Here is a 16,684-nt window from a genome sequence, read left to right as displayed (position 1 = left end):
CAAACGATCGTAAGGAACATAGAGCAGGGGCAGAAAGAGAAACGTATCGCCGGACAAGCCGCAAGGTTTCTCCGACCCTGAACCCCAGTCGGCCGCCTTCCGTTTTCTGCTCGACTGCACCATCATCTCTGTCACTCAGAAGACCAGCCACTTCCCTGTGGCGAAAGAAGAACGCCGCTCCTTCCCCATATAATCACATCTCACCCGTTAGACAAATTCACAGTTCGAAACAGACTGAAAGCTTTGAGAAATACGTCGTCGGCTACAATTGAAAAAGTCTCCCTCGTGCTTGAGTCTGCACAGCACCCCTTCACTCGACGAGCATACTGTTCTCCTCCTCCTCTTCTTCCTCCAGTTCTTTTCCACCGATGCTAGCGTCCAACACCCCCTGTGCCGCCTTCGCCTCGTTCGCAGCCAAACCGGCCAGCTCGTTCGCAAGCCTCGGCAGATCCGAGTCGTCCAAGAACGCTGCCACCGTCGCCACCTCTTTCTCGTAGTCCTGAAGCAGCAAGCTGATAAAATGATCAGGGGCGTCTGCGTGTCTTGCTTCCAACACCTTTCTCATCCCTCCTTTTTCCTGTCCATCCTCCTCCTTTGCGCTGTCGTCGTTGGTGAGATCATTGACGTCGATCCAAGCTGCGCGCGCAGACTCGTCTTCCGCAGCGAGCACTTCCTTGAGCACCGCGTACAGCGCCGTCGATTGGAGGTCTTGCAGAATCGTCTGGTCCGAGACATTGTTTGTCTCGCTCAGCGCCAGCCAATCGTCGCGGATGACGCTCCGGCGCCAGACCGCCTTGATGGCAGCACGCATCCTCTGCGGCGGCACGTCGCTCGCTCGAACGAGAACCTTGATCGCGGTGGCGAAGTCTTCCAACTGCACCTCGGGCGTGTCTTTGAGCGTGAGAAGGTCGATCAGATCTTCAGCGCCCAGGTAGATATTGTCGAGCAAGAGTTTCTGGATCAAGTCGATGTACTGCTGTCGGTAAGCCGGGTATTCGACCAAACGAGTAGCAACCGTGTCGACGATTTCGGACGCCAGTGCTATCGCTTCTCGAGTTCCAGACTTGGGCAGATCAATCGGCAGTCCCCCCTCGAGACTGTTTTCCCACAACGCAGCTAGCGACTCCTGAACTGCAATCAAGTCCAAATGGTCGTCAAAGAACTCCACCTGCTTCTGTACTCCGACCGTCCTCAGCTCGTCCACCTGCAGCGTTGACAGAAACCCAAGCTTGCCCAAGCTCATCATGAGCTTCCTCTGCGCCAGGTTCCTTTCCACCAACCCGATCTTCTCTAGCTTGGAAGAGGCCACATCGAACCGCTTCAGCGCCAAATCGTGCAGCCACCCCAACCGATCCTGCCCCGGCTGGCTGAGATACGACAACACGAGCATCGAGTACTGCGGCTTCTGCTCGAGCAGTGTACGTTGCTGACCGTGTTCGACGTACCAAGAGTAGAGTTCGAAGGCGAAGGCTTGCTGATATCGCTCCAAGTACGTGTCTGTTCGAGCCTCGGATCTGAGCGATGGTTCGTTACACAGCTCGACGAGCGTACGGAAATCGTGGTACTGCTCGGCGAGCGCAAAGGAGCGGTCTGATCGACCGATCGAGACCAGAGGTCGGATGAACAACGGTCGAGCCGTGCGGTACGTGGCAGAAAAGACCGATAGCTCTCTCTCCAATCCACCATTGTCCCCATCGGACGCAGCAGCGGCTTCCAGATAATGCAGCCGCTCCGTATAGCAGGCCAATGCGATCTCGGCAAGCGAGCACAGCTGCGCCTTGAGTTCAGCTTGCACTCGATGCTCGCGCTTGGCCTCCTCGCTGACAGTGCCCGAGAACTCGGTCGAGGCAGCGTCAATACTCGAACCCAGTTCGCGCGTACGGTCAGGAATCAAATTGACCGTCAGCGAAAACAGACTCTCGAGCAATTGGACACTTGCGCTCTGAGCGGTCCAAGCTTCGAATGCCACCGTTGCCGTCGCCGCGACGGCCGCCGTCGATGCTGTTGTCGCTGCAGTGTCCAGAACACCATACAGCGCTCCGCTCTCCTTCCTATACCTAAGCGCCGCCCGCAACGCCGAAAGAACAGTGCGGTTGAGTTCAAGTACATCCGTCGACCGGGTACGCAGCGGCTGCGCCGAAACGCTCTTGGTCTGCTTCAACAACCTCTCCAACACACTGGTCGTCAAATCAGCATGATGCCTGAAAAACCTGCGCACCAAATCATCCCCACCCGACCCCCACCCTTGTTCGGCCATGACCGTCTCGATCGCTCTGGCGAGCGGACTCTGTGCGGCCGAGCCGTGATTGTGCGCCGAGGTGTAGAACTCGTTCTGATACACCCACAGCTCGCCGAGCGCCGCTGCGAGCTCTGCATCGGCACGAAGCTGTCGCTTGGTCGTTTGCGGCAGCTTCTCCAGATGTCCACACGCTGCGACGAATTTGACCAAGAACCGCAATTTGCCCAGCCGGTCCTTGAGCGCCGTACGCAGGTCGACCGAGGGCGGAACACTCTGCGCGATGGGGTTGGTAAAAGTAAGCAGTTCGCGACTGAGGTCCTGACAAGCCGTCATCAGCGTCCCCTGCAGATGAGCGGGCAGTTGGAACGTGAGCGGGTTGAGCGGCGATTCCGAGTAGTACAGCGCCTGTTCGAGTTTGCCCTTGAGCCGCTCGGTATCAGCGCGCTGACGATCAGCAGCCGAAGTATACGCCGTGCATCGCTTGCGAATCTCGCTGATGCTCGTTTCGACCAACAGCGACCCCGACGTCGCCGAGATGAGCGAGAGCGACGCAACAGCTTGGTCGCTGCCTACATCGATCGAGTCGCATCCGGAACCAATGAATCTGTTCTTGACGTCGTCCTTGAGCTTGACGACCTCCTCGAAAGATTCGCAACCTGCCTCGAGCTGTTTGGCGACCACCGTGTCGGCAAAGCAAACGAACGCAGCCGGTCCGCCGTTGGGCAAGCTGAGCCTCGGCTCGGCGTAGGGTCGCGGATCGGCAAAGCTTGAGTAGTTGATAGTGATGATGCTGGCGACAACAAACGAGCCAGCATCCTTGACAGCGTCGACGACAGCCAGACCGTGGGTAAGCGGTTCGTGTTCCGCTTTCGCCTGAGAATACAGCAGCACCAGCTGGCCGTCGCTCTGCACAGCACCGTCGACAATGTCAAACGACAGGCTCTGTGCCGCGCTGTATCGCTCATCGCTGAGCTGCAGCACGCTGCTCGCCACAACCTGCTGCACATCCTGTTCGGCCAGCAGCCGCTCTCCGCCCTGATCGAGCACCTGCCATTTTTGCAACGTCTTCCTGCCAATCGCATACACCTCGCGACCAGCCTTCCCCGCCTGAACAGGTGCGACCGCAATCGTAACAATCTGATCGTTGTTTGAACCCATCGCCGAAGTCGACCCAAACAGCCGACCGAGCAAACCGCGCTGCTGCGAGAACGGCCTTACCTCAGCCTGTAGCACTCCCGCCCTGCTACCGATCGACACGCGCAGCAAGCGGGACTGGCTCGTCGCAAGAATTACCGTTGACTCGTCCACCCGCTGCAGCTGCACGATCGTCTCGCTTGACGAGGAAAGCGGGGCCGAGATGCGTTGTGCGCGATCCTGACGCGTCAGCGACGACGAGATCCCCTCCCAAAGGCAGGCCTGCCCATCTGGGGTGATGAGCAGCAGCGCCGGTTCCCTGTTCGCCCCGCCGCGCGGGAGGAAGCAGCAGTGCGGGAGGTCGTTGATCGCAGACATGCTCGACGAAGCGTACTGCGGCACGGGGAAGACGAAGCACGTCGGTGAGCCCGTGCCGATGCCGCGACTCGAGTAGTTCCAGACAAAGCACTGGGTGCGCGACACCAGACACGCATACCCCGTCTGCACATCCAGGTGGCCCTGAAATGCGTCAATGTACAGATCCGCCTCGTTCAACACCTCCAGCACCTCGACCGGTAGCCTCGAATATGCCGAAACATGCACCCACTGGTCGCCCAGCAGCACAGTGCCCTCCTCCAACTGCGCATTAACATCCCTGCTCGGCAGCGGCGGACGTCTGCCCAGTCCACCAGCCACCGACGCCGAAGCCGAGGCCGCCGAATCCGCCACGGACCGCATATCCGCATCGTTTTCGCTGATCACCGACCCCTCGCGATCGCGATCCAAGCCACTGCCAGGCGTGAGAAGCGACACATTGGGTGCGTGCTGGACTGCAGCGAGCATCGAAGACGGCCGCGGACGCGCGCGAGACGTGCGCGTCCTTGCCGCTCCGCCCAAGAACAGCGACCCAGACGACACGTCGCCCGCGTCGGCCTCGCCGCGTCGAAAGGTGATCGAAGCAGGCGAAAGAAACGACGGCGGCGAGATGGGGTCCTGCGGCCCAGCAGCAGCCGCTGCGCCGCCAAACACAGGCGTACCTGCACGAGACGGGCGGTGCTGCACGCCAGAGCGAGACGAAGCCCCCGCTCCAGCGAGCGGCGTCGAAGAGCGTGCGTCCCTGGCTCGCGAAGGTGTCGTAAACATGATGTTGTGAAAGGTGCTCTCCTCTCCTCCGTGAAGCTAGCGGTAATGAAAAGAGGAATGAAGAATGTGAGAGTGAGAGTGAGTGTGAGAGCGAGAGTGAGAGCTGTAGAGAACAGTGTGTGCGCTTTGCCCACTCCGGTGGTCAAAGCGAAACGAGGAAATGCTTTTTCTTCGCGTCCCACCACTCGCAGACCGAAAACCCACAAATCGGGGACCCGCGCGCATCGCGGTATCGGGCCCACAACACCGCGACACAACCGCCCTGTGCAACACTGACTGTGAAGCGTCACCCACCACGCGGCGGACAAAAACAGCGAGGGGAACCGGACTGGGATTGCTGCGAAACAAGACGGCAAAGAGACGATAAACACGAGACAAATGCTAGGAGGGCACAATATGATGCTGAAAGATAACATGCGAGACAGGATGAATAGGTCCACAGATTGTTCGGAACTCTCTGATAGAGAGAGGGAAATGAAAACAGAGTGTTTGCTGATGGGAGAAAAGGAGCTGAGAGAGAGACAAACACACGCGAAGCGAGCGTCAGACACCAAAGCGGCACACGGGATCCGAGGAGGCGCGAGTCACTGATACTCGGGCGAAGGCGAGCTGGCCTCTGCTGCGTCCTCCCCTTCGTCCATAGCTTCATGGACAGAGCGCATCATGTCGACCTCGCCGCCACTCGAAGGATCCGAATAGCTCCAAGGGAATGGATTAGCTGCACCGCTCATTTCCGAATCATCCGACTTGGGCGGCGTGACATCGTTCTGCGATGCAACCGTCGCCGTCGCCGCCGCCGCCGCCGCCGAGGCCGAGGGCAAGCGTCCCCCCGGGCGCCAGATGCGCACCGTATGGTCGTCCCCGCACGAAGCAATGGTGAGAGGGTCTTTGGGATGCCAAGCTACGGCGTTGACAGATCCCGTGTCGTGCCCAAGCAGCGTCTCGATCAGCCGTCCACTGGCGCGATGCCAAATGTAAATCTTGGAATCCTCGCTACCAGACACCACAAAGTTCTCGTCGATGCCGCCAAAGCCACAGCCGATGACATGTTGGCTGAGCTTGTGGCCGTTGAAGCGCCGCACCAAGCACTGTCGGCTGATGTCCCACATCTGCAACTCGCTGGGACGCACGTTGATCAGCGCGTACTGCGAGTCGCGACTCACTGCCAAGCTGACCACTTCGTCGCGCATGTAGATCGACCCGGTCTCTTCGCGTGTGCGCAGATCGAAAAAGTGGATGCGGTACCGCTCTGATCCCATCGTACGCGATCCTCCACCGAGGTCGACAGGCGGGTCGAGATCGGCTCGATCCTGGGCCCCAAATCCTGTCGAAGTAGTGGACGGTGATGAGCTGTCGCTGAGCTGATCCGATGCCGTTGACGTGCTCATCGCAGCGGACGAGTTGGTGTGGAATCGACTCGTGGATGACGAGAGGCCCGTTTGCACGACTTGACGAGCGCTGAGTGCAATGAGGTGCGAGCCATCCGGCGAGGCAGCCACTGCCAGTACACGGAACGGCGAGGTGCTCTTCTTATGCATTACGAAGCCTTGGGCATCCCACCATACGATCTTGCCATCCATGCCTCCCGTGACGAAGCCGCTGCCATCTGTGAGCCACGTCGCGGTGGCTACCGTATAGCTGTGCTCGCGAAGTGTGAGCATGCTTCCTGTCTCGAGCTTGCAAAGTGTCACGTCAACGTCCGAGGTGACCAAGAGGTGCGTGTCGTCCGGCGACCAAGAGACCGAGGAAATGTTGTCCGACAGTGGCACAAACTTTTGCAGCAGCTTGTACTCGTTCCGTACACTCCAGATGAGGATCGTCTTGTCTGCTCCTGCTGTTGCCAACTTTGAGCCATCGTGTGAGAATTGCAAGCACCAGACTTCGTCGTGGTGGTCCTGGATGGTGCGCGAGACGTGCGAAGGAAACACAGATCGATCAGATCGATGATCGGTCAAGAGTGAAAAGTGAGAGCCGTGCGGCGAGTTGAAAAAGGGGTCCTGCTGTTTCTGGTAGCTTTGCGCCTGCTCGAGCAGTCGTGGCAAGCGGCGGCTTGGAATCATGACGAGCGGGGAGACAGCCGACTCGATCTCCATCATGAGCAAACGGCGCGATTCGCCATCAGCACCATCCCAGCCAGCGCGTGCGTGAAGTTGTTCGGGCGATGCTGAGATGACGAGGCTGGACAACAGATGAAGCTGCTGCGTATCATGGCTGAGTGGGGTGAGCTTTTCACGCAGCACATTGAGCGCCTTTTTGGTGTGGCGTGCTTCCAGCAGCTCGAGATAGCGCTGCTTTTGCAGCATGAAGCGAATAGAGCGAAGGCTGACAAGATCGGGTCTACGAAGCACCGAGTCGATGAGGTCGTGGTGAGGAGGTTCAAGCGTGCCGGGTAATGACAGTGAGGAAGAGGCGGTCGACGAAGGTGGAGGCGCCTCCAACGACGGCCCGCCGCCACTGGAGCTGCTGCGCGAGGCCTGGATGCGTCTGGCGGCGTACGTGAGGCCGTCAATGAGAAGTCGCTCTGCATTTTTCCAATCTCCGCTCAACACGGCCGTGCGAAAAGCGGTGATGGAGGGGTGCTCGAGCGTGATGCCAGATTCTGTCTCGAGCGTCTTTGCCGCGGCGTCGTAGCCCATCTCGCGCAAAGATTGCAGAGTAAGTTTGACGAGCTCTCTTCGATCGATAGAGCTGCCGGGGAAGAGCGGGGAGAAAACAGATGCATCTGCGTACTCGTCAGCCGCAACAGAGGCAGGGGCCTTTCCGTTACGATAACCATTGCTGCTGCTGCTGCTGCTGCTGTTACCATTGCTCGCTTCCGACTTGATGGTGTTATCGCTTGATTTGCCGTTGGAAGTCTCTCCATTCGAGTAGGCAGCGGCTGAAGTTGAAGCGCCGTTTTGCGTCATTTGGTCAGCTTGACCGAGGGCTGCGGCGGGCTGTGTCAAACTGAAGGCAGATTCGCTGAAAGGAGAGGAAGAGGAGGAAGAGGAGGAAGAGGAGGAGGAGGGTCCAGACTCGGGAGGACGCAAAGAGCTGGGCGAAGGAGGGTCACGCCTGGCTCTCTTGTGACTGGGCGCCTCCGAGGGACTGAGGGGACGAGGGGGTCGGCGCGGCGTCCTGAATGCGTTCTGGCTTTTGTCCGCCGAGAGGATCGAGACCGAAAAGTGTGTGCTATGAACGTGAGTGAGAGTACGAATGCTGAGGTGAAGAGGAGTTGTCGGTTGTGGCGATGGTGCCTTCACCTAGCGATCACCTCGCAAAGCTCGAAGAGAGGCTCGAGAAGCAGAGTGCAGAGCCTGTCGTGAACGGGAACTGGATGCTCAAGCAGCCTCTGAGAGCGTTCCGTGCAGCTGCTAAGCGTTCGTCAAGCAAGAAGCGAGGATGCGAAGCTCTCTGTGGCTGCGATTGTTCCGTGAGCAGAGAGCAGCGTTCGCGAGGGAGAGCTGATAGAACGTGGCAAGTCGTCGTCGGGATCACCAGGGCGGACGGAGTGAAGTGTGGGGGAGCAAGGACGATAAGGTGGTGGAGCGCCAGGCAAGACCCTGAAGTAGCCAGCCGACTGCGGAGGAGTGAGAGAGGGAGGGCGGCAGACACGGACGGCTGGCCGCAAAGCGAGCAACTGACTGACGGACTGACCGATTTACCCTGCGTGCAGTGTGTGCGCTCAGCAGCGAGCATGGATCGTGCACTCACTCAGCTGCAGAGCTGCATTGCACCCTCACCCATTTCGGACTCTGTCCTTTTTCAGCCTCTCCTTTAAGCATGCTCAAAATCTAATTTCACTCGGTCCAGGACACTCTGCGAAGTGACACAAGAGAGTCAGGCAAAAGGGGAAGACTGGCTTGTGACGCATTACAGCGTTACCCCCTTCAAATGCGATTCACAGAACCTTTGCGGTTGCTCTGAATTACTGAAGTCGGTTAAGTATTAAATTGTGTGGGGCGGGAACTGGTGGACGTGCCGAGGGCTTTCACTTTTTTTTGCCATCGCTCGCCATCTTACGCCTCACTAGCTCCCATCCAGACGAGCATCAACCCATTCCTTGTCGCACGCTCTCCTCGTAGCCGGCTCCAACATTGATATCTCCCTCATACGACCCCGTCCCTCTGCTGACTGGCAGCTCTCTCGACGACAGGCAAGGCGAGAGAGCGTGCGAGACGTGGGTCAGGTATGTAAGTGGAGGTTCAATTTATTTATTGTTTCCAAAAAAACAAAAAGGCCGTACAAATTCTGTACAGTACATTTACGCATTTGTACTGTCCATGTTCTTGCAACGGTTACGGCCGGCAATCATTGATCGCTTCCTTCCAGCCATTCGACGTTCTCCTTCCACTGGCATCGAGACCTTCAATCTCTTCGCCGCCCTCCTTGATCTCATTTGACACAGCAGCACAACTCTACGCTGCACACAAAAGCCACATATGCCGGACCAAGAAGACAATTTCAATTACAAGGTTGCAAGAGCGCTTGCTCGGCGAGCAAACAAAGTGTCACCGACAAGCTCGACGAGTCAGCGATTCCAGTGTCGGGAAAGTAGCGTCAACCTCCATCCATCACTTTTCACCGCGCGTGACAAAGTTCTTGGCGAACCGCAGCATGGCGCGGAAATCAGGCATATCGGGCCCGCCGCTGACCACCTCGTAGCCACCATTCTTGCTTGTGGCCCCCATTCTGCCCTCGGCGCTGCGCAGCGGAAGACGCTGGTTGGAGGCAGCATGCGTCACAAGCACGTGAGCCAGCCAGTACATTGGTAGCGCATCGTTCGACAGTGGCGTTGCGCCAGACGCAGTCAGCGGCGTGAAGAGCGTTCGCTGCAGCTCCTCGGGCCAGTCGTGTTTGCCGGCCGCAGCCGAAGCAATCCAGTTGACCTTTGCATCCTCCTCCGTGACGTCCATTTCGTCTTGCTCCGTCGTCGTCGTCGTCGTCGGCTTCTTGGCCGATGCGAACCGACACGTCGGGTCCTGATCCCATGCATTGCGCCAACGCGCCAGCGCCTTCTTGTACAGCCCCACCTGAGCATCGTTGCCTGTCGCTGTACCGTTGCTCGATGCACCGGCACGCTTCATCCACCAGCTCAGCGATGAAGGTTTGGCCACCCTCGTCGCTCGACCTTCGAGCATCTCGATGATGCCCCGCAGCAGCGCCAGCACCATCACCAGTCGAGCGAAAGGTCCGTGCGCGCCGTGCAGCGATGGCTGCCCTGGCGCCTCTCGCGGTAGCGAGGAACCCGATTCGGGAGAAAGCAGCTGCTGCAGAGCTTCGTCCAGTGTGAGGCCATGGTGCTTGTCCAGGGCTGTGCGCCAGCTTGTTGCCGTCGGCGCACGCCAGACGTGGTCTGGGCTCGGCAGCGGCAGATGCGCCACTTCTTTCGTCGCCAACAGCGTTGGCACCGCCGCATCCAGATGCGCCACCGTGTCCGTTGTGTAGATCACAAACGCACTTCTTCTGCGTCCTTCCAACTCGGCCCATCGCCGCCACACCTGGTCGTCTTGCTCCTTCTCATCGCCGTACGATGGCGAGAAAGAGCACGAGAAGCACATGCCCACCGACTCGAACATAACCTGTTGCACCACTTCTTCGGGCGAGGGTGCGCCGCGCTGAGCGTGCTCGGCGTCCGAATCAAACAGCCCCGCCTGTCGGGCCAGAGTCACCACGGAGCCGTGTGAGACGCCGGCCACCATGCGCGTGGTAGGATCACTGCTGAGGAAGTTGTTGCTCTGAAACAGCATGAGCGACTGCACCACCGCGCACTTGTCCTTGACGCTCTTGCACCGATTCGCAAACGTGCGCATCAGCATCTCGGACTTATCGCTCATTACAATCGGCTTCACCAGCTCTTGCCCATCTTCCTCGTCAATGTAGCGGCTCGGCCCCGTGTCCATCACACGCTGCAGTTCGTTGGCGGGTTCTTCAGGTGCGCCATGGCTGTTGATGATGTTGATCGCCGATTTGGGGACTACCTCTTCGCCCGCCCACCACTTGCGCCCCGCCTCGTGCCCGCCGAGCATGCAAATGGTAAAGGCAAGACAGCCCGGGATCGTCGTGATGCGGAAGGTGGGCTCGTGCATCACGGGGAAGTGCTTGAGCAAGTTCTGCTGAGCGTGCAGAGCAAGCACGCTGAGACGCGTGATCGGCGGCAGGCTCCAGTGCTGGATCGAGTAGCACGGCCGGAACATCTCGGCTGGAATGAAAAACGGATTCCTCGTGTCCGTGAGCGCCTTTTCCAGCGGGCTCGGCAGTACGCTCAACCCCATCGAGTCGAGATCGATACTCTCGGGCGCAGTAGCAGCGACATTTTTCGAGTTGAAGTAGTCGGACGTGTTGGTGGTGTCGACGGTGCCCGATCCCGATGTGGTCGAAAAGGCATTCAGCAGCTGCTGGATGCTGGGACTCATGAGCCAGCCCAGCGCACTCAACTGCGCACCAGGCGTGCCGCTGCTGGCTGCGGCCGCGGCGACGCTGCCGGCACTGGGGTTGGAAAACATCGAGTGATCCCAGTTCGGGGTGGAAAACTGAGACGCGCCGAGCGGTGCCGAACTGAGCGCCATGCTGTTGAAAAAGGAGATTTCGCTTCCGTGGATCCCGGCTCTCAACTCCTGTACGCCACCCTGAAGCCTCAAAAGGAAAGCTTCGGGTCCTGGCGTGAGAGCCCCTCCATCAAAATACTGCTGCGACTCGTTCTTAACAAAGCGGCTCGGCGTATCGATACCGCCGTTGCTGATCTGTACGGGTGCCGACGTGGTGATTGCACCAGTATCGCCTGAGGTGGTGGTCGAAGGCACAGACGCCGCAGAGGTAGTTGATGTGGAAGACGTTGCAGACACCTCGGCTGCTGTGGTCGCTGACGTCGTCGATCTTGACGCCGATGGTGTAGCAGCAGCACCAGTCGAAGCGGCCGGTTTCGAGTCGTGACTATCGGTGAGGTCTGTCCTGTCAGACAGACTCAACTTATCGCTCGACGAGCTTTTGCCCAGCTTGCTCGAGGCTGAAATTCCTTCGGATTGGGGTGAGGTGCTCTGGCTCGAGATGTTGATGCCCTGCAAGCTGTTGTGCCGGCTGACTGTGCGTGAAGGAGGGCGCATGCCGGCCCACTGTCCGCCCAGGTCGAGCGACGTGAGGCTTCCGCCGGGTGTGGTGGGGAACTGCGAGCGCGGACTGGAGACGAGCGGCGTATCACGCGCGTTGGAAAAGGCGGACAGATACGGCGACATGGACGAATTGAGCGCTGTATTGGAAAAAGGCGAGAGCGGACCGAGCGTCGACACAGAGAAGCGCACAGGCTCTTTGGGCGTGGTCGCTCCGGAAGGCTCTTGCCCCTGTGAGGTGCTCGTGACCGCTGTGGCATTCGAGGCCGAGTGGCTCGATGACGATGCTCCGGTGTCGCCGGACGATGCAGAGGTGCCAAATGAAAAGGCCGGGCTGCTGGCGCTGTTGGAGCCGTATCCGGCCTGTCCACCGACGACGCCACCGGAAAGGCCGGGCGCCGTGGAGCGGAAGTAGCTTGCGTCGGAGCCGAGATGCGATCCGGTACGTGAACGGTCGGCGAGGTGGCTCATGGGAGAAGTGACGGGGAAGCCTAGCGACGCGAGCATGTTGGCAGTAGCACGTGCGGATGAGCCTGGCGTCGTTACTGCCGCATGGCCGGGAGAGGGCAGCTTGGCGGTATCGAGACCCTCCCATATGGCGGCGTCGGCAGGATTGACATATGACGAGGCTTGCCTGGGTGCATAGGCGTCGTAGTTGGGCGGCTGCCGCAAGTAGCGGGAGCCTGAATTGCTGCCGTGGCGTGCGAGGCTTTGTGAGCTGTAGCGTGGGCTGCCGTGCTCGCTTCTCGGCTGGTTCGACTCGGGGCTGGAGGGTTGGTAGAGCTGGGGGTGGAGCGCTGCTACCGCCGAGTGAACGGGAAGCGGGAAGGGAGTCGAAGCGTACGGGTTAGTTGCTCCCCTCCCCATATGAAAATCCGGAGGGTCCATCGAGTTGGCATATTGATACGCGGCCACAGAGCTGATGGCAGCCACGGTGGTGGCGGCCGCAGCCGCTTGTGCCTGCGAGTCGGCGGCAATGGCAGGATCAATCATGGCGGAAGCATCATCGTCTTGGGCCTGGCCCCCGACGGGATGGTGGCCGGCTGCTGCCGCCGCCGCTGCCGCTGCTGCCGCGACGGCGATGGCGTCGTGGGTGAGCTGGTGCGAGTGAGGCGCCGGAGGCGGTGGCGCAGGACCATCTGCGCCATCCGAGCCGGCGACACTCGAAGTAGTGTGCGCGGCATTGTCTGCGCTGGCAAAGTCTCCATTACCGTTGCCATTGGTAGCATGATTGGCAGCGACGGCAGCCGCTTTGGCGGCTTTGGTGGAGCCTTTTGGCCTGCCGGGTTTTGCGGTGGAGGAGGACCGACGGGGCTTGGTGGCTTTGGGTGGCGATTCTCCCTCTACGGGCTTTTCGGCTTCGCCAGAGCCGTCAAGCTGGAGAACGACCCGACATTGTCGCTTGTGACGAGAAAGCACGTCGCTGTGAGGGTGGTAAGAAGAAAAGATGGAGATGAAGGGTCACGATCAGCTTCTTACTCAAAGCAAAGGTGAGGGTGCATCCCGCTGCGGCCCGAACCATGTGGGGTGGACAGATGAGATGGATGAAATTGTCCTTGGTTGGGTAGGAAGAGTAAGATATCCGGTGCCTACCTTCTGGAGAAACCCTTTCCACAGTCGCAGACGAAAGGGCGAATGTCGGCATCTGTTGCGAGAATAAAACGAGGCGTAGAATGCGATCAGTCAGTGCAACGGCGCCTAGCACGATGGGCTGCAACGACTTGAGGATGTGTCGAGGAACCGTGATCAGGCACGAGACTCAAGTCCCGGCGAGGATGGACATCCGAAAAGTCGAGCGAGAGAACACTTACGCCTTCTTTCGTGACGCCGGAGATACTCGAGTCGAGAATAGCTGGTGGAGCAAGTGGGGCAGATGAAGGGGGGGCCGCTTGGCACTGGACCGCCGGCGGCATCGATAGATGCATCGCCTGCAGCGCCGTCATCGTCATCACGCTTGATCTCCTCGTTGGATCCATTGGAAGCGATCGAATTGCGCTTCTGTATTTTGCGTGCGGGGCCCGAGGGCGTAGGCGAGTCGGGACGGGAATGGACTCGACCGTTTTCTGGCTCTGTAGCCGCGCCGAAGTAATCGCTCTGCATGGTGGCTCAATGGGCAACCAGGACCGGGAAAGGCAGCGCTGCTAGGTGCGATGAGGATGAGGGTGATACCGTGATGGGCTGAGTTGGTGGCGAGTCGTGTGCCGCAGTGGGGCTAGATAGATGTGGGTGCCAACGAGAGGAGCGTCGTCGCGGTGTTGCAAGCCGCACGTACAGTGTCCGGGGTTGTTAAAGGTGCTGTAGCGACGACAACGGGAGAAATCCAAGCTTGCTCTCGAGAGTGGCCGGGAAGGATGAATTAACGAGTCGAGGCCAACGGGTCACTACGACTAGCACCTCATTGCACGCTAAGCGGCGAACGCCGTTTGGAGGCTTTTCGGCGGACCAGAGCGACTGGAAGAAAAGAAGGTGGTGGACAGAAAGGCGAAGTCGGTCGTGCCTTGCTGTGAGAAAAGCAGGATGAGTGCCGTTGGTGGAAGCAAACCGTCGTCGGGGAAAATGATAGAGTCAAGCTGACGGACGGAAGAGGTGGTCGAGAAGGAATGTTCAGTCAGACGCAGAGCTTTCGCTGGGCGGGCGACAGTGTGTGGAGGTGAGGCAGAGGCAGCGGCAGCGGCAGCAGAGGAGAGAGAGAGAGAAAGAGAGAAATAGTGGGCGAGCGGGCGCAAAAAGCCCGTCTGTCCTGTCGACCTCACACTATGAAAAAGCCTGGAGGTGGAGGCATCGGATCAGTCAAGTTGTCCTCAAAAGATGCAAAAGAAACCGAGGGGCAAAGAGCGCGAGAGAACTCAGCAGGCAGCAAACAGCATCCGCTTTGCTTTGTGGCTAGCGGCACTACGGCAGCCCACATGATCTCGCAGAACCGCCAACGACCCCTACACCCTACCCCAGCTCCATCTCAGCAAGCACACAGAAGAGTTGAACTTTTGTAAAGGCATCTTACAAGCAAATATGCTGTATGCTTTGTATGCTTTTTGGAGCTGACTATGACAAGCCAGGCTAGTTCGATAGTCGCGACCGGGCATTGAAAGCAGCTGAACAGCTCCGGGAGCACTGGTGCTTGGACATTGAGAGGGGCCCAGAGCGCGCCACACGACGAGCTTTCGAGATGGGGGATTACTGTACTTTTGCGAAAAGGCTTTGCTTGTTGCTCGGCTACGATCTCTTGTACACAGGCCAAATGCAAACAAAGGGCCTTCAACTCTGTTCCGACGAGAAAATCGCTTGGGTCCCACACATCCAAAGCCCTCAATGCCTCCAGTGCTTTGCATCCATTCCAGAGAGCTGAGATACCGCATGCTCGCCTGAACGTGGCCTCTACCGCTTACAGCTTGGCACAGGGTGACGCCCGCCGCCCTGAGCGTCGAGCAAATTCGTTCCTGATCTTCAGAGCGACGTGCCAGTCCAAAAATCGGAGCCTCAACCTGTCTGTGATTCGCTGCTGCGCTCCTGAGCCAAGTCTAGCAAGCGTTTAGTAAGCAAACGAATATCCTCGAAATTGTCTGATTTTCGGCCTGTAGGCGTCGATCGTGGTCTCAGCAAGCGCACACAAGAGCCCGGAGTGAGGAGGGGTCACAGCTGAGCCTGGTCCTGCCTAACGGTTGATGTGACGATGACGCTGACCGCTGCTGCTTTGGTCCCAGAGCGGCAATTTGAATATGCGACAAGATCGACACACAGCCAGACCCTGGATTCGTAGCTGTCGCAGCTGTCAGTCACACACTTGTTGTTTGTCGTCAGTCGAGATCTGAGTCTGTACAAGGGTCTTCTATCGCACGAATTGCCTGCCTTTTAGAAGCCGAGTTCCGATCTGCAACTAGCTTGAGTGTGGGGGGTCCACGCTGCCACCAACAACCAACACCTCGACACTCCACACTTTTTTTAAGCTTCTTATCATCACACAGCTTCCTCGAGAGCACACTCGCTTTATACAAATCATGGCGGAAGCATCGTCCTCGTCCTCGTGGGACGCCCTACGGCGCAAAACGCGCAATCTCGAATCCACCATCGATGCACGCTTGACTTCCTACTCGCAGCTGGCGTCCAAGATCGCACGCACCGCCGATGGGTCCAGCACGAGCGCAGGAGTCTACGCCGACCACACAACGCTCGACATGGACGGCGGCAATCCCCCCGCTTCCGGATCAAGAGGGACAAAGGAAGAGGTGAATGAGCATGTCGAGTTGGAGAACGAGTTGGATGCATTGATCAACGAGCTTTCGGATGCGGTGGATGCATTGACGGCCAAGCTGGACGATCCGGCGGTGCCGCCGACTTCGGCGCAGCTGCATGCGGTGCAGAGGCATCGTGAGGTACTGTTTGACTTCACGCGCGATTTCAGGCGGTCCAGGACAAACGTCAGGCATGCAATTGATAGACGGGATCTCTTGGGTAACGTTCAGGGCGACATCAAGTAAGTTTTCGTACGGGGATACGGAGTACATCACAGAATCACTGACATTTCACTGCTTGGTGGCAACAACAGCGCGTACAAAGCAGCCCACGCATCCGACGCAGATGCTCTCCTCGCCGAACGTGGACGCATCGACAATTCGCACTCCATGATGGACCGCACTTTAGAGTAAGTCCCACTACCGCATAAGTCCCCCACTGTTCCAGACATCTCGCAACGCAGGCTGACATCCTATCCTTTCTGCTGTACCGCAGACAAGCCTACGCAACGCGCTCCGAATTCGCAGACCAGCGCTCCACCCTCGAAGGCATCTCCACCCGCATGTCCAGCACCGCCGCTCAAGTGCCCGGCCTCAACAGCGTCATCACCCTCATCGGCAGGAGGCGCAGACGAGATTCCATTATCATGGGCTGCCTTATTGGCTTTTTAACCGTCCTCCTTTTGATGTTTACCTTTCGTTGAGGAATAGGAATCAAACCACTCGATGATAGAGAGACAGGCAAATCCCGTTATACCGGCCAGCCATGGTGATCGATCCAGCACGGAGGAACTCGTACCCTTGCTTGTCCTACAAGGAGCACCAGGAGGAATGTACCTTGATTTGGGTCCACG

The 16,684-nt window shown here is 58.6% G+C and overlaps 4 protein-coding genes across 4 annotated transcripts; 1 reads left to right on the top strand and 3 right to left on the bottom strand.

Annotated features, from left to right (window-relative positions):
• Nucleotides 1-310: 310 nt before the first annotated feature.
• On the bottom strand, nucleotides 311-4,216 carry EX895_001825 (uncharacterized protein; the record flags this gene model as incomplete). The annotated part of the gene is made up of 1 exon (XM_029882424.1): nucleotides 311-4,216. The coding sequence occupies one exon, from the start codon at nucleotides 4,214-4,216 to the stop codon at nucleotides 311-313; it is 3,906 nt and encodes a 1,301-aa protein (XP_029741279.1).
• Nucleotides 4,217-5,100: 884 nt separating this feature from the next.
• On the bottom strand, nucleotides 5,101-7,422 carry EX895_001824 (uncharacterized protein; the record flags this gene model as incomplete). Its single annotated transcript, XM_029882423.1, has 1 exon — nucleotides 5,101-7,422. The coding sequence occupies one exon, from the start codon at nucleotides 7,420-7,422 to the stop codon at nucleotides 5,101-5,103; it is 2,322 nt and encodes a 773-aa protein (XP_029741278.1).
• A 1,647-nt stretch (nucleotides 7,423-9,069) lies between these two features.
• On the bottom strand, nucleotides 9,070-13,701 carry EX895_001823 (uncharacterized protein; the record flags this gene model as incomplete). Its single annotated transcript, XM_029882422.1, has 3 exons — nucleotides 9,070-13,024; nucleotides 13,195-13,246; nucleotides 13,413-13,701. 3 exons carry the CDS (start codon nucleotides 13,699-13,701, stop codon nucleotides 9,070-9,072), a joined length of 4,296 nt encoding a protein of 1,431 aa, XP_029741277.1.
• Nucleotides 13,702-15,596: 1,895 nt separating this feature from the next.
• Nucleotides 15,597-16,534, top strand: EX895_001822 (uncharacterized protein; the record flags this gene model as incomplete). The annotated part of the gene is made up of 3 exons (XM_029882421.1): nucleotides 15,597-16,072; nucleotides 16,145-16,240; nucleotides 16,327-16,534. 3 exons carry the CDS (start codon nucleotides 15,597-15,599, stop codon nucleotides 16,532-16,534), a joined length of 780 nt encoding a protein of 259 aa, XP_029741276.1.
• Nucleotides 16,535-16,684: the final 150 nt, after the last annotated feature.

Source organism: Sporisorium graminicola, chromosome SGRAM_12, assembly GCF_005498985.1.
Source record: "Sporisorium graminicola strain CBS 10092 chromosome SGRAM_12, whole genome shotgun sequence".
Taxonomy (NCBI): Eukaryota; Fungi; Basidiomycota; class Ustilaginomycetes; order Ustilaginales; family Ustilaginaceae; genus Sporisorium; species Sporisorium graminicola.
This window is presented reverse-complemented; position numbering and strand designations above follow the sequence as displayed.